This window comes from Petromyzon marinus, chromosome 41 (genome assembly GCF_048934315.1).
Source record: "Petromyzon marinus isolate PM22_M1 ecotype Great Lakes invasive population chromosome 41, UKy_Petmar_22M1.pri1.0, whole genome shotgun sequence".
NCBI lineage: Eukaryota > Metazoa > Chordata > Hyperoartia > Petromyzontiformes > Petromyzontidae > Petromyzon > Petromyzon marinus.
In genome coordinates this window covers 8,761,075-8,785,863 of record NC_133707.1, presented here as the reverse complement: position 1 = coordinate 8,785,863, position 24,789 = coordinate 8,761,075, and the positions used below count along the sequence as shown (strand labels likewise).

Below are 24,789 nucleotides of genomic sequence, written 5' to 3'. Positions count from 1 at the left end.
CTGAGAGTATAAGAGAGGCCCCTGTGGGGGACCTCGGGGCTGTCGTTTGGAGTGGGATCCCCGTCATGATGCTGAAGTCTTCACCGTTCTTCTGCTCGTCGTTCTTCACCTTTCTTCTCGTCGTCTTCATCCTTCTCGTCGTCGTCTCCGTCTTCACTATCTCGGTCAGGCAGCCTACCACCTGTCCTGACTGAGTAACGTCGCTGATCACAGACGGACTTCTTATAAAAGTGTTGACCCCGATGGTGCTGGTTAATAAAGAAAGGGCCTCCAGCTTGTATTCGTCTCCGAGTTAGTCACTACACATAACAAATTACATCATTTTAATGTAAGTCTAAACGTATGTATACTGATGTTGCTTGAATAGTGTTTTTTATACACCCTCTATTTTAGTTTAATTTAAATTTGGTCATAATGTTCAAAATTACAATATACCTAAAGGGGGAAAGTTTTCAATCGGTGCACATTGTCTCCGCTGTGCCATTTGGATTGTAAACAAGCAGCCTGACAAAATAATTGAGCAGAAGGTGTAAACATCACCAAGAAGCATAGGGAGTGCATGCTGGGAATCACACTGAAAGGTCGGAAGAGGGACACGGATTTATACAGGTTAATTTCAACATTGAAAATGTATCGTAATGGATTTTTGGGTCAAGCCACGTAACGTTCTGTTAAATCATTCCACCACCCTGTACAGCGACAGAAATTCATATTTCACGTGCACAAGAGTGTAACACGCCAATTAGTATTTCAGCTCGCCGTAAAGTTTAATGCGGTAGTTATTATTGGCCAAAAACATTGGCTGCCAAATTTTATGCGTTGACACCAATACTCTAAAGGAAAGTACCAAGTGAAATGTTTGTGCCTGACATCACCGGAAGGCATGATGGTCGATGGAAAAGACAGGTGACTCAGTGGCAGCCATGGAAGGGATCATGCCCAAGAGGATGACCGCCGCGGAAATGAAGCGGTAAGATTAGCTCACACGTGGGAGTGAGATGGACTGCGGCATCTTAAGACTGCGGGGGATGTGGACAATGTGGTGAAGTCTTCATCCAGCATTGGATAGAACATGGCTCGTGAACTTTTGATTATTTTTTTACGAAAATGGGTTGTTGAGATGAAGGAAACGAGGGATAGGATGAAATAAAAAATAACAGACTCAGCCGCAGCAGATAGGAAACGTAATTGAGATACTATGTTTATGGAGCAATAAATTTCTACAGCGAAACTCCTCTTGTCCGCTATATTTTCCCCTACAAACTATCCACGTTCATCCACAATTATTCCTGTCGATAAGAGGCATTCAGATTGGTGAATAATTGAGGGCAATTGCATCCTGCGAAAGCATCCCCCCATTTCAGCGATACAAAGATGAGTTTACTCCGTGTTGGTTATTGTCACTCTGTACTGAAATCTAGTACCTGCGTGCAGCCATGCAACAATAATAAGTTTTGTAAGAGCACAGTATTGAGATTATTTATGTCTTTGCAATCAGGTTGTAGACAGCACTGTGGGCTACCAAGCTGCGGAGAGCCAACTTCTATAACGCTGAGCGGCAACTTATAAATGAACTCTTACGGCACAAGGGGACGCACCTGCCCCCCACCACTGCATATTTAACTGTTAAAACAATTCCCAATGGGTATTCATTGACCGATAAGCATGGCCAACGCTGTTTATATTTAGCACGTTAACATTTGGGCGGTTCGGTAGTGGCCCAGACCACCTCTGAAGTTAACTGCTGCCCTTATTAGGAATAAACTTTCACGTAGAAATCTACATTAAAAAAAACAGATTATTGGTTCATTGGAGCCGATTAATTACGGGGATTGTTGTTTGTGTTTTAAACCCAAAGGTGCATGTGCATATCATTGAGCAGCTGTACAAAATAATATTTTTTTTAAAACACGCTTTTATGAAATGTACTAAAAAGTAAAAAATATGTTTTTATGATAGAATATAGTCTTGTCATCAGTATGACATAAGTATACCAAGTTTGCAGTCGATACCACATTGGGAAGTGGGTTAAAATTGAGTTACAAGATTTTGAGGATACAACAACAACAGAGTGAGTTAAAAGAAAGCGTGTAATAATAAAAGCGGAGTACATCACCCCATGCAGTCTTCGAGATTAGCATCGTAAGTATGGTACAGTAAATAGGTCACTTTTTGCGGTAGGATATTTGTTTTTGTCTGTATGTTTATCTATGCCAATGTCACATAGTAAACACATTTAAAACACACAAAACCAAATACACAACACCTCAAAACGCAATGTTATGTAAGAATGTGCGCAAATAAGCTTTATAAAATAATGATGATGTAAGTGATTATCCGGCGTTTGTGAAAATCCGGCGGCTTCCTCTTCCCCCCGAAGCCGCCGGATAAGTATCGATGATAGACTGTGATTTCTAAAATAACGAGACTTCGTTTTGCCTAAAACACAATAAAAGACTCGTGATGGGTAAAGGCTCCCTCTTTTATAGCATCTTAATAATGCTTGCCAACAAAAAATGGTCACCGTAGGTGAGCCAATTTTTTTTTGTTTATAAATGTATCAAATATTAAATGTCCACGTACAAAATGCCACCATAGTAGACAAAAGGGGATACTAAATCAAATAAAAACACATGTCCTCCTTGTGAGACACACTTCATTATGTTTGTCAATTAGTTATTTCGTCAGTTTAACACGTAGTCGGCTTTCGTGACCAATATTATCCATAATAGAGGGGGTTTTTGCGTTAGATCGCGTTAATATCAACGTGCCGTTAAACCCGCGACCGCCCGACAGTCAATTAGTAAAGTTGTTAATGTAAACTCCGGCTGTCCGCCGGATGATACGAGTTGTAATCACTGGCGAAACGTCGTACTCGAATTGTAAATGTAGGTTTACTCTCAAACACAACGGTGTGCTGAACTAGAAACGAATCGGCATGTTTAGTTTACGTGGCAAACCTTACGAATGAGCTCTGTCGGGTGGTGGCAGGCTAAACGACACATGTATATTTTAACGCGATATAATTTTATAAAACCCTCTGTTATGAGTTATTTCGTGATTACCATCAGATTGTTACCATGAAATTCCCGAAGCAATCGTACAGAATCAGAATGTTTACTCATACTGGAAGAATCCAATGAGCTATCATTTACAGCCCTTTATCAATCCACTGCTGCACGGAGGTCTTCCCCATTACTCCGGGTTGTGGGTGTTGTTTGATTGTACTCAACAGGGCTCAACAGTATGGGTCAGTAAGGGTCAGCCCAGAATCAGTCTCTATATATATACTCACCACTCATGTTAGCCATAGCCAGAAATAGAACTCAGGTCATCAGATTCAGAGTGCGTTAATCACTGTGCCACTTTTGCAATGTGAATCCGTTTCCCTTCCAGAACGCCTTAATGATTCCTCAAAACTATTCCACAGGAGGGTCCTGCATTTGGATGTTTGGCCAATTCCACTGACGAGTGGCATGTGGGAGGAAATCGGAGTACCTGGAGAGACTGTACACATCAGCAGGGGCATAAAACTCAAAAGCTGCACACGTATTGATTTAGGAATCATTACGGACTGTAATTTCCATACCTGTAAAAGGCAGTGGGGTTTTTTTTTCAGGTCGGATGATTTCAAAACTAAATGTTCTAACCATACACGTTAATCGCTGTTGGCATCTTGACCTCACTGAGATATCTGCCCTTCACCAAAACGGCAGTGGCCAGCGAAACTCGTGGATAAATATTTGACACCAGGGGGTGCCAGGTCACAATCTCGGGGGCGGTGAGAGGTAGCAAGCCGAGAAGATTCGTCCTCTGGTGGCTCTAGCGCCCTCGCCTGTCCCTCCGCTGTAGTGTTTGTTGAGTCAAATTGTGCCTCCGCTCAAATTAGCTCGCGCGGAGCGACATTCTTCATGAGCGGCTTTCAGAGCCGGAGGGTGTCAACCCCCAGGGGCGGAGCCAGGATTTTTACTTGGGGGGGGGGGGTGACTTCAATATTCTGAGATATCCAGTGTTTATGTTTTCCAATGGGCGCCACAAATGTATAAAACTAATTTTATTGGATTTGAACGCGGAGTTTATTAATAGGTCGGAGACGCTAATGTGGCTAATAAGTTCGATAAGTTCGAAAGGCTGCCGCTCAAGCAGCCTGCAGGGCAGCACACAAGGTGGCAGCCTGCAGGGCAGCACACGGTAGCAGCCTGCAGGGCAGCACAAGGTGGTAGCCAGGAGGGCAGCACAAGGTGGTAGCCTGCAGGGCAGCACAAGGTGGTAGCCTGCAGGGCAGCACAAGGTGGCAGTCTGCAGGGCAGCACAAGGTGGCAGCACAAGGTGGCAGCCTGCAGGGCAGCACAAGGTGGCAGCCTGCAGGGCAGCACGAGGTGGCAGCACAAGGTGGCAGCCTGCAGGGCAGCACAAGGTGGCAGCACAAGGTGGCAGCCTGCAGGGCAGCACAAGGTGGCAGCCTGCAGGGCAGCACAAGGTGGCAGCACAAGGTGGCAGCCTGCAGGGCAGCACAAGGTGGCAGCCTGCAGGGCAGCACGAGGTGGCAGCACAAGGTGGCAGCCTGCAGGGCAGCACAAGGTGGCAGCACAAGGTGGCAGCCTGCAGGGCAGCACAAGGTGGCAGCCTGCAGGGCAGCACAAGGTGGCAGCCTGCAGGGCAGCACAAGGTGGCAGCACAAGGTGGCAGCCTGCAGGGCAGCACAAGGTGGCAGCACAAGGTGGCAGCCTGCAGGGCAGCACAAGGTGGCAGCCTGCAGGGCAGCACAAGGTGGCAGCCTGCAGGGCAGCACGAGGTGGCAGCACAAGGTGGCAGCCTGCAGGGCAGCACAAGGTGGCAGCACAAGGTGGCAGCCTGCAGGGCAGCACAAGGTGGCAGCCTGCAGGGCAGCACAAGGTGGCAGCACAAGGTGGCAGCACAAGGTGGCAGCCTGCAGAGCAGCACAAGGTGGCAGCCTGCAGGGCAGCACAAGGTGGCAGCCTGCAGGGCAGCACAAGGTGGCAGCCTGCAGGGCAGCACAAGGTGGCAGCACAAGGTGGCAGCCTGCAGGGCAGCACAAGGTGGCAGCCTGCAGGGCAGCACAAGGTGGCAGCCTGCAGGGCAGCACAAGGTGGCAGTCTGCAGGGCAGCACAAGGTGGCAGCACAAGGTGGCAGCCTGCAGGGCAGCACAAGGTGGCAGCCTGCAGCATTTTGCAGCAGCCGGATATCCGGTTATCCCGATTACCGACTTTCCCAAAATTTCAGGGGGGGCTGAGCCCCCCCCCCCGGTGGCTCCGCCCCTATCAACCCCTACATTCTTCTTCTTTGGTTCTTTCGGTAAAGTCACGTAGAATGAGAATAAAATAATAAATTGATAAAATAAAATAACACAATAATATTCTCACGACGTTTCGGCCACAACACAAGCGGCCTTCATCAGGTGAAGGGACGAGACTGTCTGGTAGGACAGCGCTGGAGTGAAAGAGCCACGTTCAGATCACGACCTTTAAGCTGTGTGAGAGGAAACAAAGCGCCTTGACAAAGGAATTAGCATATAATTTAGCATTGAAATGGCTGAGTGATTAGCTTGTGACTGGTCACAGAAATAGCTATGTTAAAAGTTAAAGCATACACATCCGCAGAGGCACCCCTTGACAAAGGAATTAGCATAGAATTTAGCATTGACACATCCGCAGAGGCACCCCTTGACAAAGGAATTAGCATAGAATTTTGCATTGAAATAGCTGAGTGATTAGCTTGTAACTGGTCACAGAAATAGCTACGTTAAAGTCAGAGCATACACATTCACCGAGGCACTTAGTACAAATCAAACAGGAGAATTTAGCATTGAAATAACTAGGCGAATTTAGCATTGAAATAATTGAGTGATTAGCTAGTGACTGGTCACAGAAATGACTATGTTGAAGTCAAGGCCTACACATCTGAGCTATTCACAGTACTATATAGTGAACCAATAAAAAACTAAAATATAAATTACCTTAATGTTATCAATAAACTCTATATTCTCCAATCAGCTAAGCTACCGACAATAAATCGTTATATATCACAATGCTATATGGCGAAAAAATGGGTGGATTCTTACCCTCAACTTTAGCACCACGGATAGCTACGGGCCCCGTTCAGACGGACGAGTTCATCTATGGTCGGAACAGAGGAGGGGGAGAGAGACAGCTGCGAGGCGCTATTATACTCCATGTTGTAAACCATACCATTAACCGTGGTGTGAGAGGTATTAAGAGTCAATGCTGGCGAAAGAGCTGCGGTCTGAAGGTCATTGTAAAATACAATTAATTAAGAACAGAAATGGTTTAAAACATCTTTCCAATGGTTACTAAGCCAGAATCCATCTTCTCGGTTGAAATTGTCTCTGTGCTTGTATATGTGAATGGCCTCATGAACGAATCTCTCATGGTAGCCGGTTGGTTTGCCAAGAACCTCCGTCTTGGAGAAGTCAATGTCATGTGAGCCCACTGAATTATAACAGCTTAAAGGTCGTGATCTGAACGTGGCTCTTTCACTCCAGCGCTGTCCTACCAGACAGTCGCGTCCCTTCACCTGATGAAGGCCGCTTGTGTTGTGGCCGAAACGTCGTGAGAATATTATTGTGTTATTTTATTTTATCAATTTATTATTTTATTCTCATTCTACGTGACTTTACCGAAAGAACCAAAGAAGATGAATCATTGCAGTCACGAAAGCTTTAAATCGAAACCCTACATTCTTGTGACAGGGACCGGTTTATACTGGTAGATTAATGTGTCCGTCCGTCCGTCCCCTTTCAATACTTTAACGAAGTGAAACATTCCAATGTTCCTACCAGCCCACCCTGCAGGGACCTGTTCTGTGCGGTGGCTGCTGATGAAATCCAGCAAAGTGATGATAATTTTTATAGAGCCCCCAAAAAAATGATGATACCGAGGGAAGTCAGAGTAAGTGACGAGATACTTGTTTATGCACTTCAGAATAATCATTAGCGTCGTTGTGGAGAATATAAATAACACAATTAAATCAACGCTGCTGAAATTATGCAGTTCCAAAAAGGCCGTGCGGCTGATGGATGTTGCAGGAATTCTTTTACAAATGTTTGGCCAACTCCATGAATATTTGGCACGTGGCAGGAAACTTAAGTGACTACAAGAACCACAATAGAATCCCCATTCACCGGGGGATAACACTCAGATGGAGTAAAGAATCCTTTGCTGTAATCCCCGTCTACCGGCCAACTCGCAGCCAATAACATAACATTCCTATTCAGTCTGCCATTAAAAAAGATATACATATACAGGATGCTTCAAAAAATGTTTAACACTTATATGGGACTTTCCTTTTTAATTGAAAAAAGAACGGATAATACACTGCAACATGCTAACAAATGTAATGTTAATAGCTTCAAAACGTCAAAGGGTCTCTCCACTGGTTCGCCATCGTTGTCAACACGTGGCCTGAAATATTCTCCAAGTGGTCTCCAGACTCTAGAGGCAGCAGCCCATTTCTTGCGGCGTTGTTGCAAATTCTCAGAAGTGTTAAAAAAAAATTTTGAAGCACCTTGTATACTAGTAATGCTCATTCCTGCTTAGCTTTCGTGGTCAAAGGTGATTTGATTTGGTCGGAGTTATGGAAATAAGAATCCTATCGTGTATTTTCAGTAGTTTACTATACAGATTAAAAATAAATATTTGTTTTATTATGCGTCCCGTGATTCCTAATGTCAGGTATAAAGTTAACCCCTTTCCCCCCCCCCCCCCCCCCCCCCAATATAGAAGTCAAATTCGGCCTATGTATAAACCAGTGGTTCTTAACCTGGGATGCGTGCATTCCGTAGGGATGCCAGATTTTTGTTCGAAGGTAAATCAGCCACAAATTTAGGACGGCAACACGTAAGTACAACTACTTTAGTTCATCAAACCGATGTATTAACATTATACATGTTTTACAATTGAGAACCGAAGGGGTGCAAAGGCTGCAGTAAAAGTTAAGAACTACTGTTATAAGTGGTCAGTATACTTGATCAGCATAATTGTGCGAATGTACAAGAGTAACTTTTAAAGGTTGTCTTCTGAAACGAGCAGCGTAGATCTACAAGCACACAGCCAGTAAGAAGTAATGCACACGCAGTACAATATTCCTTAACAGCGACCCCTGTACCCGTTTTCTGCGATGTTGACGCTTTTGTTGTTGCTGTGCTAACGCACCGCGGATTTGCCTTTGTAAAATAGCTAAAGGCGATAATATAATCCGTGGAACGAATTTCGATTTAAAGCTTTCGTGACTGCAAGGATTCTTCTTCTTTGGTTCTTTCGGTAAAGTCACGTAGAATGATAATAAAATAATAAATTAATAAAATAAAATAACACAATAAAATTCTCGCGACGTTTCGGCCACAACACAAGTGGCCTTCTTCAGGTTAAAGGAACAGACGTGGAACGAATCATAATAAACTTACATTTCAAGGTATGTATGTGTACCTGAATGTAAATCAGTTATAATTCAACCCAGTCTTATTCTACTCCAGATCACATGCGAATGATGGCAATGTCCTGCCACGGGGATTAATTGAGCTGCTTCTTCTTCTTCTTTCGTTATTGCTGCTGATGTTAGATGCGGAGCAATGACTACAACTTCACATTCAGCTGGTCAAGCCCAGACACCCGCGTCACGAGTAGCGGAGTCGCATCCCTGCGATGTCTCCTTCGTATTTGTGGCTCGGGGCATCGCGTCGTTGTACGTTGTACGGGTCTGTTCTGGATGACTCAGTCGCCCAATGGAGAGGTTTCCTTTTTAAATGTTCCACTTGTGCATCAGGTATCCGCCGCGTCTGCCGTGGTTTGTGCAGTGGATGCGGTTTAGGGTGGACCGTGAGCTTCGTGGTGATCATACCCACGGAGGGATCTTTCTGCGTTGGGTCTTTCACAAGGCGGTAGTTTGTTTGTGAGCTCTTTGAAACTCCGTTTTTAGGGGCCGTCCATAAATGACGTCACGCACTTACGGGGGGGGGGGGCGGTCAGACATTTGTGACGATGTGTGACGAGAGGGGGGGGGGTTGAGAATTGATACTAGTTGTAATTATAGACAACACGTTCTACTTAATTAAATAGACTTTTTAATAAATGTTTTCTCCTACAACATCAGAGTGCAGCGGCACGTTAAATACGCACTACAATGACAATAGTTTAAAGCGATTTGAAGCATGTTTTTTTTTTGGGGGGGGGGGGGCAGAGCTTTGTGACGTCATATTTGAAGGGGGGGTCTGACTTTTTGTGACGCCGTGTGACGAGGAGGAGCCGGAGGGGGGGGTAAAAAATCGCCCAAAATCGCGTGACGTCATTTATGGACGGCCCCCTTAGGGTGTCGGACTCTGCCAGTGTTTTAAAGCCGGCATGCGATATACCGCGCTTCCCTTTCGGCAGTTGCCGAAAGCGGCATCGATCCTCGCTCTTCGCAGCAGAGGTAACAGGGGAAGCTGATGTTGCAACCACCGCGGGTTCAGTGACATGTCGTCACACCTTCGACCGCCACGTGACGTTTCAGTGATGTCGCATGGCACCGGCGGGACGCTTCGTTTTATAATTTCATAGTTTAATGTATTTGGTAGGGCCCTGTGAGCCATTCGGCTCTCTTGAATCGGGTGCAACCGCAACAAACAAAAAACAAAAAACAAAAAATGTGGAACCGCTGCGAAATATAGTTGGATAACCCTGCCGTTTGGTATTCATTGCCATGCTGTTTTGTATTGTTTTAGTATTATCATATACACAGCCCAAGTGCTGGACACATGCAATTTCAAAATGCCCCCTGTATCTGCATTGCAGTCCAGGGTGGCCCAGATGTCTTGTGATCCCCAATTAATTGACTCCTCGCATTTTTTTTTCCTTTGCATATTCATTTCTGTTTTAACTTTTTACATATATATAACGTTTTAGAGAATTAAATGAGGGGGGGGGTGGGGAATCACAAGACATCGGGACCACCCAGTAGTGTAATTTTGTGTAATCATAAATCAAAACGTTGATTTGTTTTCTTTTCATCTGGGTCAACAGCACACGGGAGCCAATGTCAACGAGACCCTGGGTTCAATTCTGGGTTTCAACAGCCTGTGATTCAACGGGCAAAGTAAAGTTCTGCACGTTAGGCTGCTGTAAGAGGCTGTTAAATGCTAGTGATCGTGAACCTTTATTTACTGCTGGATGAACGACCCCCCCCCACGCCCCATGCAACCACCATCTGCCAAGGTCCCGTGGTGCCGCATGTATGTATCCGGTATGGGCTTAACGTAATTAATCACACGTGTAATTGTGAATAGAGTTAATGATGACCATGGATTAGATCCCTAGACTCACGCGACTGCATAGTAGGCCACGTTCACCAGTGGAATAATCAATTCGCTGTACGGGGCATCTATTCGGATTCGGGTGGACGCTGTACAGGAATTGAGCAGGTGAGGCGCTTGTGCAACGTGGGGTCGATTGGTGTGCATCTGCTCATATTTACAGATGCAAGAAGGCTGCCCGGAAGAATACTTTGAAACAAAGAGTTGCCGTTCCACAACCCTCTGGTGTTCCCTCGGTGGTGGAGTTACTCGATCCTCAAGAGGAGGGCAGAACACAGCGTAGAGTATCCGCTCATCGCCTCCTAACTAGTACATTATTGCTGTCTATATTAGCCGGCCTGTCCCCTCGTTACGATCACGGCAGGAGAGGGATAGGGCCAGCCAGAAACACGCGATAATCTCTTGAACATGAAGCCGTCTTATCACTCCACTCTGCGGCAGTTGACCTCCTGAGTGTGCTCTGTCCTTAGGTTGCCATTCCATCACCAGTCTCACCCGTCCGATTTACTGGACATCTGTGAAAAGAGCTCAATAGCTCATCGGATTCCTCCAGGCTAAATAAAGATTCTGTTTCTGGCTATCATCCTTTCTCATGATGTGTCCTGCCCATGCCCGTGTTTGCAAATCTATTATTTGTCTTTGTTCGCTGATCCATATATTCATAATTTCTGTCTCGTCAGTCTAATTCCGTGTTTGTATATCTGCATGCTTTTTTGTAAAAAAAATGTGCTTTTATGCTTTGATTTTCTTTGTCAATGTCCACATTACTGGTTCCTGTGTCGTAGCTGGCAAAACACACTGCGTGAAAATGCTTTTCGTTGTCAAATTTAGTATGATCGTCATCATCTAGGTCTCAACCTCACCAATCCACATTGATCAGCTTGAACCCAGGATCTCAGCAGTGCAGTGCCCACTCAGTCCTCTTACCTTTGAGTCAACTGGGCCACCTTTTAAACTAATTTTAAATGTTAACCGGCATACAAAATACTATACACATGTCCTTCCCAGCGCAACCTTTTATTGTATTTGTATTGATTGTGTGTACAAGTTCCTTCAAAATTAAAAGTCATTTATAAATTTAAAACGAATTTCTTTAGAACTGCTTTCTGTGTTTAGTTTGTTGTCCTTCCCCCGCACCTCCGATTAGCATGGTTGGCTTCGTAGGGTGCGAAAAAAGTTCAACATGTACATGCATACAGCCACTGGAACCTGTCACATTCGCAAGAGCGTGAAAACAACAGGCGAATACATTCTCTGAAACGAGGTGCTACCCTGAATTGCGAAAAGTCGATTGAGAATTGGCGGTGGAAAAATTACCACGCATTTTTTCGAAATGTACAGTAAATGTGGAAGGGTTGGTATGAGAACCATTTGTGCAGCACCCTATGTTCGCGGCCATTTGACACCTGCGGAAATATCCCCTCACGTCATTCGCAAGAGTTGGCTATTGTGTGCCAGCGTCGCCAGTCAAAATTGGCCAAATTAGAAAATTACCCACAAACCACTTATTTGGGATCATATCAGAAATCATCGCCCCCTACTGACAGACTCATGCCCGTTTGAAGGCCCAGATACTGATTCCCCTTGTGCCACACACAGGGGTACCTGCCACCAGGGGGTGCCCTTTCAAATGTTTCAGATCCAGTTGTGATGTAAAGCGCTCTTAGGAAGCTCCCCGGCGTACGATACGTTTTATCATCACCAAATCCTTATCAATGTGGACGCCGCCACAGTGTGGTGCCCAGCACACGTGAATTGCACGTGACTTGCAATCCAACTGCCGTGCTGCAGCGGCACCATCGAGGTGACAATGGGTACTGGTCATCAAAAGGCTGATAAAAATATATAATCTCTCCCACTAGAAATTTTGACGCAAGTGGCGATTGCCGAAAATGAAAATGTGCCATCGCTAAGATTCACGGAGGGCACAGTGTCGAGAGGGGCACCGCGTAAGGCCACCGTCAGCATTGCCGAAGCGCGTTTCTAAACTGAGCATCCGCACCGCCGCTCGTTAAGAGAACTTGCTTCATTGGGAAACAATGTTCGCGTGACAGCAGAGACTAATTCTGTCCAGTTTCATTGTCAAAGCCTTGAGCTGACAAGATGAATGTACCATGGAAGCCTTCCAACTGTGGACCCCTGTGCTGTCAAGTGGCCCTACTGTGTTAATGACCCCGCAGCTTTTATTAGTTTGCCCCCAGCAGGGTGAGACGAATATAGTTGCTACACACATGGATCTGTACATATCCCTATGTATGTTTACCTTACATGCATAGTGGGGCATCTTCATTATCATCACACCTCCAATTAACACGGTTGGCTACTTACGGTGCGAAAGAAGTTCAATTATACATCATCAACCACTGTTGATCCACGGCTGGATAAATTGGCCTACCCATTCCATCGCCATCCGTCACGGTCCTGCAATGCTGAAATCCACATCTCCTTTGTGGTCTTCCCTTCCGGCGACTTCTCTCCATTGGTTGCTGTTGGGCATCGTCGTCCATTCCAGCGATGTGTCCGGCGCACGTCAACTTTGATTCGTTCATATTCTTGGTTCTTTCGGTAAAGTCACGTAGAAGGGAAACAATAAAATAATAAAAAATATTTAATAATACAATTTTTATTTTTTATTTTATTGTTTCCTTTCTACGTGACTTTACCAAAAGAACCAAGAATGAATCCCTGCAGTCACGAAAGCTTTAAATCAAAATTTGTTTCGTTTATTTTCCGTTTGTTACCCGATCCACGTGTTCCTCTTTCCGCCTCTCCGTTGAGATTCCGAGCACGAATTTCTCGACACCTCGACTGTTTTTTGCCATCTTGTTCGTCAGTGTTGATGACGTACGCCGTGAGATCAGACGAGCAACAATTGTGAATCTTCGTTGTGTGCCAAAAGTGTACGGTAAATTTTTACAATGAATATGTATGAAGAAAATCTTGATTTGAAGCTTTCGTGACTGTAGGAATCCATACTCTTGGGTTCTTTCGGTAAAGTCACGTAGGTAGCAGACCATGCTTTCCCACTTGATGATGGACGCTTGTGTTGCACCCGAAACGTCGTGATTTATTTTATTTTGACTTTACCGAAAGAACCAAAGAGTATGTATGAAGGAAGGCATTGAGTTTTGAAAAACAAGAATAGGTTTTACCCTTTTCGAGCAATAAAACAGGAGGTGTTAAGGTCTTCAAACACCAAATATAAACCTTTTGCAAGGAATCAAGACTGCATTGACCACACACGGTACTTGTGGTGAACATCTTAACACCTGTTGTTTGAAGATATTAACACCTGTTTTAGTTCCAGAAATGGTAAAACCTATTCTTATTTGTTATACTTTGATACTGGAAAAAAAGTGTCCCATGATGTAGCATTGAGTTTTTTTCCGTAAGTGCAGACATGTTCATGATTATTCTTTATTCGAAATGTGCTAATTGTCAATTCGGAACACTGCGTTTGATTGGCACATACACACATGTCATGCTACTATTCGTACACTCGGCATGCGGGATTACCGAGTGGAACAATGAGGCACAAATAAAAGAAACGTGGACCAAAGCAGACGTTTAAAAAAAGTAACACAGATGACCATCTTCCAGGCTACAGCCAATTAATAGCCCTAATGAGGGCCTGCTGTGGTGAGTTCTATTTGTGTCATTCAATTATAGAAACATGAGGGGACAGTACAAGGAAGGGGCACGTGTATTTTTGTTTTTGCTTGGTGATCTGTTGTTGGGATACGCAAACCCACCTCGTCATCATCATCATCACCACTGGTGCCAAATTCAGCCTATTACCTGCTGTTGTTTTTTTTTCCGGATAAGAGTAGTATGGTTAAATTCCTTCTATTACAAGAATACTTTTATAGCCATTGGTCACATGTGTGTGCGTACATATGTTGAACTTCTTTCGCACCGTAAGTAGCCAACCGTGCTAATCGTCAATTCACTGCTGGGTGAAGGCCTCCTCACGAAGCCGCCACCGTCTATCGCGACGCTGCAGCATAATGTCTCTCCATCTCCGCCAAGTGGACGTCCTCTCAGATGCGTTCCATTGCTTTAGTTGACATCTTTACAAGCCCAGCCGGCAACGGTGTTCCAATATTTCGCTATATATTTGTGATTCATTCCATAATCAATTGCTGTCAGTCTAATGCCGTGAAGCACAGCAAGTATCTACGAGTTTGTAAATCCCATATTTTTTTTACTTAATTCAAGGGGAGATGAAATCACTTTTTAAGAAAGGTCTCCGTTAAGACGAAAATCACCACGCATTCTGTGGCCGATCGCCGTAAAATTCACTCACCGTTGGTGAGGACTCAATCTAGCCACAAGACCGTCTCGTCTCATCATCCGGACTGCAGCTGCTGCTTCTTCCCTCGACTGCTCAACTTACGAAATCCGCTCCCATCCATCATCTCTTCACACAAGCGCTTGTAATCTTGCTCAAGCATGTTAACTCCTATATATTTTTGCAACTTTGATCAGGCCGTATTTTCCTGGTCGCTGGATATATGCGGCATTTTGGCCCCGTGCTCAGAAAATGATTAATATTATTAAATGATAATTATCTCCCATAACAAGAAACCAAGGGAACGTTTCACTCTGCAACCAGCCACGCTCATCTCTCAATCCCTCGTGGTATTCATCAATGTTTGGATTTTCCTTCTTTTTACTGTAAACAAAAAACATTTGATCAAGTTTCTCCATTCACCGCTTCCTCTTTCAATCTAGTGCGGTCTACTGATGGATTCCATGTTGTGGGTAAAGTATGTTGGGTATGAATAGTGATACTGAAAGGCGACTAAAAGTATTCAGCTCAAGTGAAGGGCCATTCTGGAGTGGCGTGAAAACACGAGTGCATGACTGAACTTAGAATCCCAAAACCTGCACGAATAAGTCTTCATTGAAAGCCAGCTCGTGTGCTTAGAATACGCTGTGTGTAATTGGGTGCTGCTATACACACACACACTGCTATACACACGTTTATGCGATTGTCCAACCTGACACTTAAGCTGCTGCCCTGTGGAAATAAAATGTTGCCCTTTTTAAGCTGTCACTGCAGAGGTGCTACCCTTTGTCACTTCTTGACCAGTCCATGCGTCTCTTGTTTCTGCGGCATGAGATGTCCATATTTTGCTCTTGTTTACCGCTGGCCCGTCGTGTGATGGTCAGGCCACTGGATTTGCAATCCAGAGGTCATCGGTTCGATTTTATCTTCCAGCACGGCAAAATATTTACACTCATTCCCAACCATTAAATGAAAATGTTGAAGGTCACCTCTATTGATTTGAACTCTGGGGTTGCAATAAAGTAGCTTTTGAACATATCCGAGTATATGATGTATTGCAGTTGTCCACAGTTGTGCGATTATTGCGTTGGGATTTGGAAAATATCATCTTCTCTCAAACTAAAGATGCACACTTTAGACTTATTTACTACTACTGCTACTTTATGTCTTCGCAGTTGTGCCTTTCAGGGTCGTTGCTCAGCACAATTTCTGACATTTCGCTCCCAAGTCCTGGGATCGTCTTCGGGAACTGAATGCTCATTCAGCTGGCCTACTTGCCACACTGTCCGCGGAAACGACACGTTATATGTTGCGTAAAGCCCTCCGCTGTTACATAAGGAGCCAAATTGGAACTCGTTGAAAGCTTTGTGATGTCAGCTCGTCCAGCTAAAGTGTTTGTGTAATTAGGCGCAAAGTCAATTAACAGGAAGTTCTTTCTCCTGCGGATTCCTCTTCGGCATAGTTTGCAGGCTAATGCTGTCACGCTACCTCACAAGCCACTGCAGAACATGGCCGTGGTGCGTTGCTCGTAAAGACACGGTGGTGAGTAAACTTGGTTTTTATATGGCAACGGTTAATTGTCTCACACTGCGGATGAGTCAATTAAAATGGATGGTGATAGCAAGTTGTGTTTATTAATCTGCTTCATGCTATGCGTGTGTGTATATAAGGTAGTGTAAAGAAAAAAACGTGTTAAGTACTGCATATATATTGCACGCTATGTACAGAATCATGTGCACTACTTGAGAATATTGCCACAAGACAGAGGAAAGTGGAAACAAATTTCGAAATGTGCAGTGGACACTTAGGGGCCGTCCATAAATGACGTCACGCGATTTTTGATGATTTTTGGCCCCCTCCCCTCAAATATGACGTCACAAAGCTCTGCCCCCCCCCCCCCCCAAAAAATATATTTAAACATGCTTCAAATCTTCAAATCGCTTTAAACTATTGTCATTGTAGTGCGTATTGAATGTGGCGCTGCACTCTGATGTTGTAGGAGAAAACATTTATTAGAACGCGTTTATATTGATTTAAAGTTGCGCATTTTGATGTGACGTCACATTTCTCAACCCCCCCCCCTCGTCACACATCGTCACAAATGTCTGACCCCCCCCCCCCCCCGCTAGGTGCGTGACGTCATTTATGGACGGCCCCTACGGGCTATCTTCCCCATGGATCATTATAATGATGACGTACAGAACATTTAATTGTTCATATGGAAAATATTATTCCAGAGGTCGCCGGTTCAACCCCCCGGCATAGCAGTTGAAATAATGGCGCTAGTTGATTAAATGCTCAACTCAGTCCACCCAGCGGCACACATGATAAGCTCACAGCGGTTATTCGATCAGCAAGTCGGGTGTGGTGGAGTAAAATGTGGGTATTCCTACTTTTTCCAAGACGTCCGACCAGCATGACCGAGTAGGTCAAAATAACCTCTACATCGCCTCTCTAGAACTCCGTCTAGAGGAGGCCCTTCCACCAGCAGCGGTGTAAGAAATAAATTTGCAGGGCTGCACCTTTACCCATTGCATCAAATCGTGAGATAAAATGTTGCACATTTTGCAGCATTCACTGTTAACACATTGCAGACCTTTAATATGAACTGTTACTTCGCCAGGTTCCTCTGAATTTCCATGAGTTCATCCAGGCCCTATATTTAAATAATACTGTGCAGTTCACGTCTAGAGGACGGGTTCTTTATTTATTGATTTACGTGGCTCTCGCAATTCATAATGGAAGAAATCGACTTTTGTCAAAGTGAGGAACCATTTTGGGGAACAGTACCCGTGTGTGAATTGAGAAAATGTTTTTTTTAGTGTGCCACTTAATCCTAATGCTCACCTGCAACTCTTCGGCATCCATTGACAACGACACAATTGTGCTGGAAAAAAAACACAAACAGGTGGTTGCGTTACCTTTATATTTAAGCTGCTTACGCGTTTGGCATGCACTAAGCAGGTGTGTCCATCTTTTTGCACTTTGTAAAACAGCGTATACAGTATTGCATGGCTATCAATACATTCTAATTTTAGGCTAAACGAAACATCTCAGCCTTTCTCCCCTTACCGGTATCTGAGACCACACCTATTATTTTACAAGCAAACGGAAGGCAACTGAAGCCTTCATTTTTTGAGAATGAGCCACACAATCAATTTGGTGTGGTGTCAGATGGCATTCGCTTGCAGATTGATTTGCGGCCAGAAAGCCATGATAATATAACGTCGCCAATTATGGCATCATACACAATTGAACATTATATTAATCAAATCTTGATTTGAAGCTTTCGTGGCTGCAGGAATCCATACTCGTTGGTTCTTTCGGTAAAGTCATCACGTAGGTATAAAATAAAATAAATCACTAATGGATGTTATATTATATACATTATTTTGTACTCACTACACACGTACACGGGTGAGGGGGGGGGGAGATAGTGGTGGGTGCAGTAATTAACGCACTGCGCTATGAATCCCATCACGTGAGTTCGATTCCCAGCCATTGGCTAGCATCAGCGATATCTAAACCCAGTCCTGGCATCTCCCCCTTCGCTAACTCGCGCTGACCGTGGTGAAGTAAAGGCCAAACATTCCTCCACATGGTCGACATGGCACGGGGAGGCATCCGGTAGTGAATTGCTAAAGTACCGTCAATAATTTTATCTAAAATGTTCCACTTACCATGGGCCCATGAGTGTTGACATGTCTACACCTAAACGGCTTGACGACGGCATGAGAGATTGGTGCCAGAAAGATGTTGCTTGCACGACTTGAGTGTATTGGCACAAGGCAGAGGAAAGTGGACACAACTGACAAAATGTGCAGTGGACACCTACGGGCTATCCGCCCATGGATTGTGATGATGATGATGAAACAGCACCACATTGATATTGCACACTACTTGCCAGATATTGCATATTTGTACAGCTAAGACATTATTGCAAGAATGTTCTTTTTACGTCTCCTTGCGAGTTTGGCAAGGTTGCATCGGGGGTCAGTAGACCAGATTTCATTTTGACACTCGCCCCGTGGCTGCTCTGATCATTATTGCGTTGATGTCTAACGCGTGGAAGAAGGGCACCCCATCACCGTGGCATTCTTTCACGAGACAGCTTGCGTGGGCGGGTCCACCCTTCGGCTGACCTTCAAATGCAAGTGTTTAGATAAAGGGGGCCCAAAAGAGTTCCCCCTCACAAACGGCGACGTGACCGCGCGTAGATCAAAGCCTGCCGTTAAGGCCAAGTGCGATCGAGATTTATGCCGAGCCACTTTTCACGCGCCATGGATCGTCGCGCGCGGACCTATTTCGCGCCGGCGGGCACTTGCTGCTGGATGGACGCGGCTATTTCGGACGTCGTTCGCCGCGCGACGACGCGCCGAGAGCTCCTCTTCGAACGTGTTTCTTCGTCCGCACGCCGCGAATTGCCACCCCCCGCCCCCATCGCTCCCCCAGCCCACCCCCCCCCCCCTTCCGCTGCGGAAAGCGGGGTGGCTCGCACACACAAGCCCCGGTTGGCTCTGTTTTACACAGCTGTTGAGCGTATCTGCCGCCGTGGACGTGATTTATGCACGTGACTGCTTTCTGCTACCGTCCTGCCCGTGGCGCATGCCTGAATTATCCGAGCGAATTTCGCACACGGAGGCATTTCCCCGACGCGGCTTCTTGGAGCCGCGTCAGCAGCGGCACGAGGAGATTCCGTAAGCGGCGGTGGCGGTGCTGGTGGTGCTAGCGCACTGAGGTAGGTTAGTTGAAAAGAAAAAATGTGGCCACTCCATTCTTAATGTATATAACATCCGGCAGTGAAATTTTTCGATTTACAAGCTTTCGTGACTGCAGGGATTCATATTCTTGGTTCTTTCGGTAAAATTTCGATTTAAAGCTTTCGTGACTGCAAGGATTCATCTTCTTTGGTTCTTTCGGTAAAGTCACGTAGAATGAGAATAAAATCATAAAATATAATAAGACAATAAAATTCTCACGACGTTTCCGCCACAACACAAGTAGCCCTCTTCAGGTGAAGTAACAAAACTGTCGGGACGGCAGAGGGCTACTTGTGTTGTGGCCGAAACGTCGTGATAATTTTATTGTCTTATTTTATTATTTTATTCTCATTCTACGTGACTTTACCGAAAGAACCAAAGAAGATCTTTTGGTAAAGTCACGTAGAAGGGAAATAATAAAAATAAAACAATAAAATTATCACGACGTTTCGATTGCAACACAAGGAATCACCGAAAGAACCAAGAATATGAATCCGGCAGTGAGTTGACTGAAAATAGATAGAAGGCAAGAGATGGAAATGCTGTGAAATAAGAAAAGAGAGGATGCTGACAAGATAGAGGGGTGAGAGATTAGTCGCATTGTTACATTTTATTGGGCTTGTTATGTTTATTGGCATTGTGTTTTGAGCTGATATTTGATGGACCCAGTACTTTTTTTACACGAATCCAGGACACCTTGAGCTACTTGGAGCTGCCAATCGTTTGCTCGATTGCTTGTGCCTCGCAATGCTACTTGCTTGCTGTGATTTTGAATCCCACAGCTCATGGGAGAACTTCTTTCGGCTGCAAGAACTTTTTTCGCGCCGTGCGTAGCCAACCGTGCCTAGTGTAGGTGCGGGAAGGAAGAGCATTCCAGACGGCCACAGAAGCGCATCTGAATGCGTTATAAATCCAAATTGTAGCACTTAGCTCGGGCTCAACGCTGCCATGTTGAAGTGGAATGTAATCATTGGAGAATTACGTCCCAAAGAAAACTTTCCCCCAGTTTTTTTCTCACCCACCTAGCCACATTCAAATCATTGTGCCATGTTCAATCTGGAGGTAATTTGCCGAAGCAGATTTGCGCCACAGGCAATTGTGTTTTTGCAATTTATTTCAGTTCCACGTTTGATAGATTTGTTTTTGTTTTCTCTTCTGATGATATTGTTTTGTTTATTTGTTTTGCTTTTGTTCATTTCCGTGACCCAGGCCACTTGCAAAACGAGGCTTTCCCTGGTCGCTTTGAGTTCCCACCCCCGGATAATACAAAATAAAGTTAAACCCCTTGCTGCATTCAATTTTTTAGCACGTTTTGCAACAGTTTCACGCCAATTTCTGGATCAGTGTTATATTTGTTATTTTATTTTCAACGTAAGTTTAGTTCAAAAAATTCTACAAAGGTATTGTTGGGTATGTGAGTGATGTTAAGTTCATGAAATATGCATTATTTATGCAAGTGAGAACCTACCGAGACTTGTAATTGTTAGTCCAGGGCATCTCCTATATTTAGATATTCACCTCTTGCGGATATTTGTCACAGGCTTTTTTGACATCTGCTTTAACATAGTGGCATATTACCCCTCTATAATTAATTTGACAAAACATAGTTAGTGATTAAAAAATAGATATACAAAAATGGACAGGCAACATTGTGCACGTGTTGATGATTTTTTTGTCAGTTATATATTTTCTTGGTTCTTTCGGTAAAGTCACGTAGAATGGAAATAAAATAATAAAAATAAAACATAATAAAATAAGATTCTCACGACGTTTCGGCCACAACATAAGTAGCCTTCTTCAGGTGAATGAACATGACTGTCCAGAAGACAGCGCTTGAGTGAACATTGCTAAGCATGGATCGCTTTCTTTTATGCTGTGTGGGCGGAATGAACATATGAATTAGCATGTCACCCAGCACCACCACCGGATCGGAGGAGGGTGGCGGCTGGGCAGAGAGAAAAGGAAGGTTAAAGAGCAGCCAAGGTGCGCTGCTCTGTCCTGTGTTGCGTTGTAACTCTGCCATAAACTGGACTACTATACAGTACAATATTATACCTTACAATCTGAACTACATGGTATAATATCATATCCATAGACAAATATCATATCCATAGACAAAATTCCACCTTCGAATTATACAATGCGTTACTATACACTACCCTATACTTTAGACTATAAAGTATTAGACTTGTAACATTACACTATGTCTTATTCTATCAACCCTACTATATACCACACTGCTGTATATTCACTATACAATGATGATACTATATATTGCCTTATGAATTATGTTAAACATTACAATGTTATACTATTATACCACATGCTATAAACTATACCATTGACCGACGTGTGAAACGTATTAAGAGGTAGTGCCAGCGAATGGACTGTGGTCTGAAGGTCACCGTAAAATACAATCAATTAAGAACCGAAATGGTTTATAACATCTTTCCAATGGTTACTAAGCCAGAATCCATCTTCTCGGTTGAAATTGTCTCTGTGTTTGTATATGTGGATGGCCTCATGAACGAATCTCTCATGGTAGCCGGATGGCTTGCAGAGGACCTCCGTCTTGGAGAAGTCAATGTCATGTGAGCCCACTGAATTATAACAGTGATCTGCCACGGCTGAGGTGTTCGTCCTACCGTGTTTCAAGTCTGCTTTATGTTCACGGATGCGGTCCGAGATATGTCGTTTGGTTTCTCCAATGTAGCTGCTACCACAGAGGCAACTTGGTTTGTAAACGCCCGGGTACTGTATGTCTGGAACCACATCTTTTACAAACAGAACCAGATCACGGATTTTATGTACTGTGTTGAATAGGACCTGGATCTTGTGTTCATTCAGGATTTTGGAGATCTTTTTTGTGACCCCGCAATGTAGGGTAAGGTGATGGTTTTGAATGGCTCCTCAAGAGGATCCTTCTTCATGACTGGGGTGATGGCTTTACGGATTGTGTAGTCGGAGTAACCATTAGCCTTGAGAGCTTGGTGTACATGCTTGAGTTCACTGGCAATGTGTTCCTGGTCGGAAATGCATTGGGCTCTATGGTATAGAGTCTTAATGAGGGAGTTCTTTTGAGATGGATGGTGGTGGGAATCCGGTTTTAAGTAAGCATCCGTATGGGTAGTTTTCCTGTAGACAGAGTGGCTCATTGAACCATCAGGTCTCCTTTTAATTAAGACATCCAAAAAGGGTAGCTTGCCATCTTTTTCGACCTCCACGGTAAATCTGATGGCTGGGTGTGTGGAATTGATGTGGTCAAGGAATTGGTCTAGAGCAGGCCGGCCATGTGGCCGGATGACAAAAGTGTTATCCACGTACCTCTTCCATAAGGTCGGGCGTAGAGTGGCAGTCTGGATGGCGTCAGTTTCAAATTTTTCCATGAACACGTTGGCTACAACCGGAGATAGGGGGGAGCCCATTGGGGTGCCCTCAGTTTGTTTGTAGAAGGTTCCATTCCAGGTGAAGTATGTGTTGGTTAAGCAGTGTCTCACCAGTGGGGGTACATCAGTATGCAGTCCTTGATGAACCAAGTCTTCAATGATTGCGATGGTGTCAGGTACTGGAACTTTGATGAATAAGGAAACAACATCAAAACTGACAAGCACGTCGTTTGGGGACAGGGAAATACCCTTGATTGTCAATACCAGGTGAGTAGAGTTTAGAACCGCAGAGGTGGTTTTTCCAGCGAACGGTCGCAGGATATTAGACAGAAAACGAGCCAGTTTGTCGGTGGGGGGGTTGATAGTGGAGACGATGGGACGAAGGGGTGTATCTTCTTTATTTATCTTTGGAAGGCCATATAATCTTGGTGGTCTGGCCGCAAAAGGTTTCAACGAGAACTGTTTGGTTTGATCAATTAATGCTGTTGAATCAGAAATTATTTTGTTGGTTTTAGAAACCAGGCTGTTGGTGGGGTCTCTTCTTATTTTTGTATAGCTGCCATCGTTGAGTAGTTCCTGAATTTTGTTGTTATATGCTATTTTGTCCATGATGACAGTGGCATTGCCCTTGTCGGCTGAGAGGATGACAATGTCATCTCTCTTTTTTTAATTGAGATAATTCAAAGCGCTCATCTTTGCTGATGTTGCTAGGTGGCATCTTAGCGTTTTTGAGGGTTGCAGCGATTTCAGGTCTTCCTACGTCTGCGGCGATGTGACCCAGGCCCTTGAGTGCCACGTCGACATGGGCAATGATGTCATTAATAGTAACGCATTGTATAATTCAAAGGTGGAATTTTGTCTATGGATATGTTATTATATCATGTAGTTTAGATTGAAGGTATAATATTGTACTGTATAGTAGTCCAGTTTATAGCAGAGTTACAACGCAACACAGGACAGAGCAGCGCACCTTGGCTGCTCTTTAACCTTCCTTTTCTGTCTGCCCAGCCGCCACCCTCCTCCGATCCGGTGGTGGTGCTGGGTGACATGCTAATTCATATGTTAATTCCTCCCACACAGCGTAAAAGACACGATCCATGCTTAGCAATGTTCACTCAAGCGCTGTCTTCTGGACAGTCCTGTTTATTCACCTGAAGAATTCTAGATTTAAAGCTTTCGTGACTGCAAGGATCCATACTCTTTGGTTCTATTGGGTAAAGTCACCTGAAGAAGGATACTTGTGTTGTGGCCGAAACGTCGTGAGAATCTTATTTTATTATGTTTAATTTTTATTATTTTATTTCCATTCTTCGTGGTGACTTTACCGAAAGAACCAAGAAGATGAATCCCTGCAGTCACGAAAGCTTTAAATCTAAATTTAGGTATATATTTATTGCAATTATTCGCGCGTGAAATGAGAGGATGGTTGTTGTCGCCCGGGCCTTGCCATTGGCTCCTCGTTTCTGACGTTGACCACAGCACACCAGTCACTCCTCCCTCTGTGTTGAGTCGACCCAAGGGCTTCCCAGGCCACGTTCAGGTATCTGTTGCCGGCAATCTGCATGGCATGTGTACACACACACACACACCAAAGACCAAGACCCCCCGGATAGCCTTAACAGACATTTTGGGGCAAGTGCTGTTTAGTGAGCAGCACCTATGAAGGCCAGCAAGGCACACGATGGGGTGGGTGGCTAGCACCACACCTGGTCGCGTTTGTACCCACGTGGCGATGTTTAAAGATAATACCAGCTACTCGTCTGAGGCTGAGTCGACATACGGGAGGCTCAGGACCGGTTCAGATCATTGTCACCAGTATTGACCATGAACTGGAATCGAACTCTGGCAGCTGGGTTTCTAGCACAGGGCTCTGACGGCTACACACACATATACACAGAGAGAACCGAAGGATAGTCTAGAATAAGTACACCTGTGACTGAACAAACATAATTTTAGGGTCACTGAAATGGTGGGCAAATTGAATATTAAAGTATGGATATCGCATGCTCTGACATTATCACGAA

The 24,789-nt window shown here is 44.6% G+C and overlaps 1 protein-coding gene across 1 annotated transcript in view; it reads left to right on the top strand.

Annotated features, from left to right (window-relative positions):
* The first annotated feature begins 65 nt into the window (after positions 1-65).
* Positions 66-24,789, top strand: part of LOC142930539 (uncharacterized) — a 119,727-nt gene continuing 95,003 nt past the window's right edge. The window contains exons 1-3 of the mRNA XM_076073192.1: positions 66-164; positions 4,087-4,166; positions 4,393-5,268. Of these exons, the coding sequence (XP_075929307.1) occupies positions 66-164; positions 4,087-4,166; positions 4,393-5,268 (1,055 nt within the window). The remainder of the gene's footprint in view (positions 165-4,086; positions 4,167-4,392; positions 5,269-24,789) is intronic.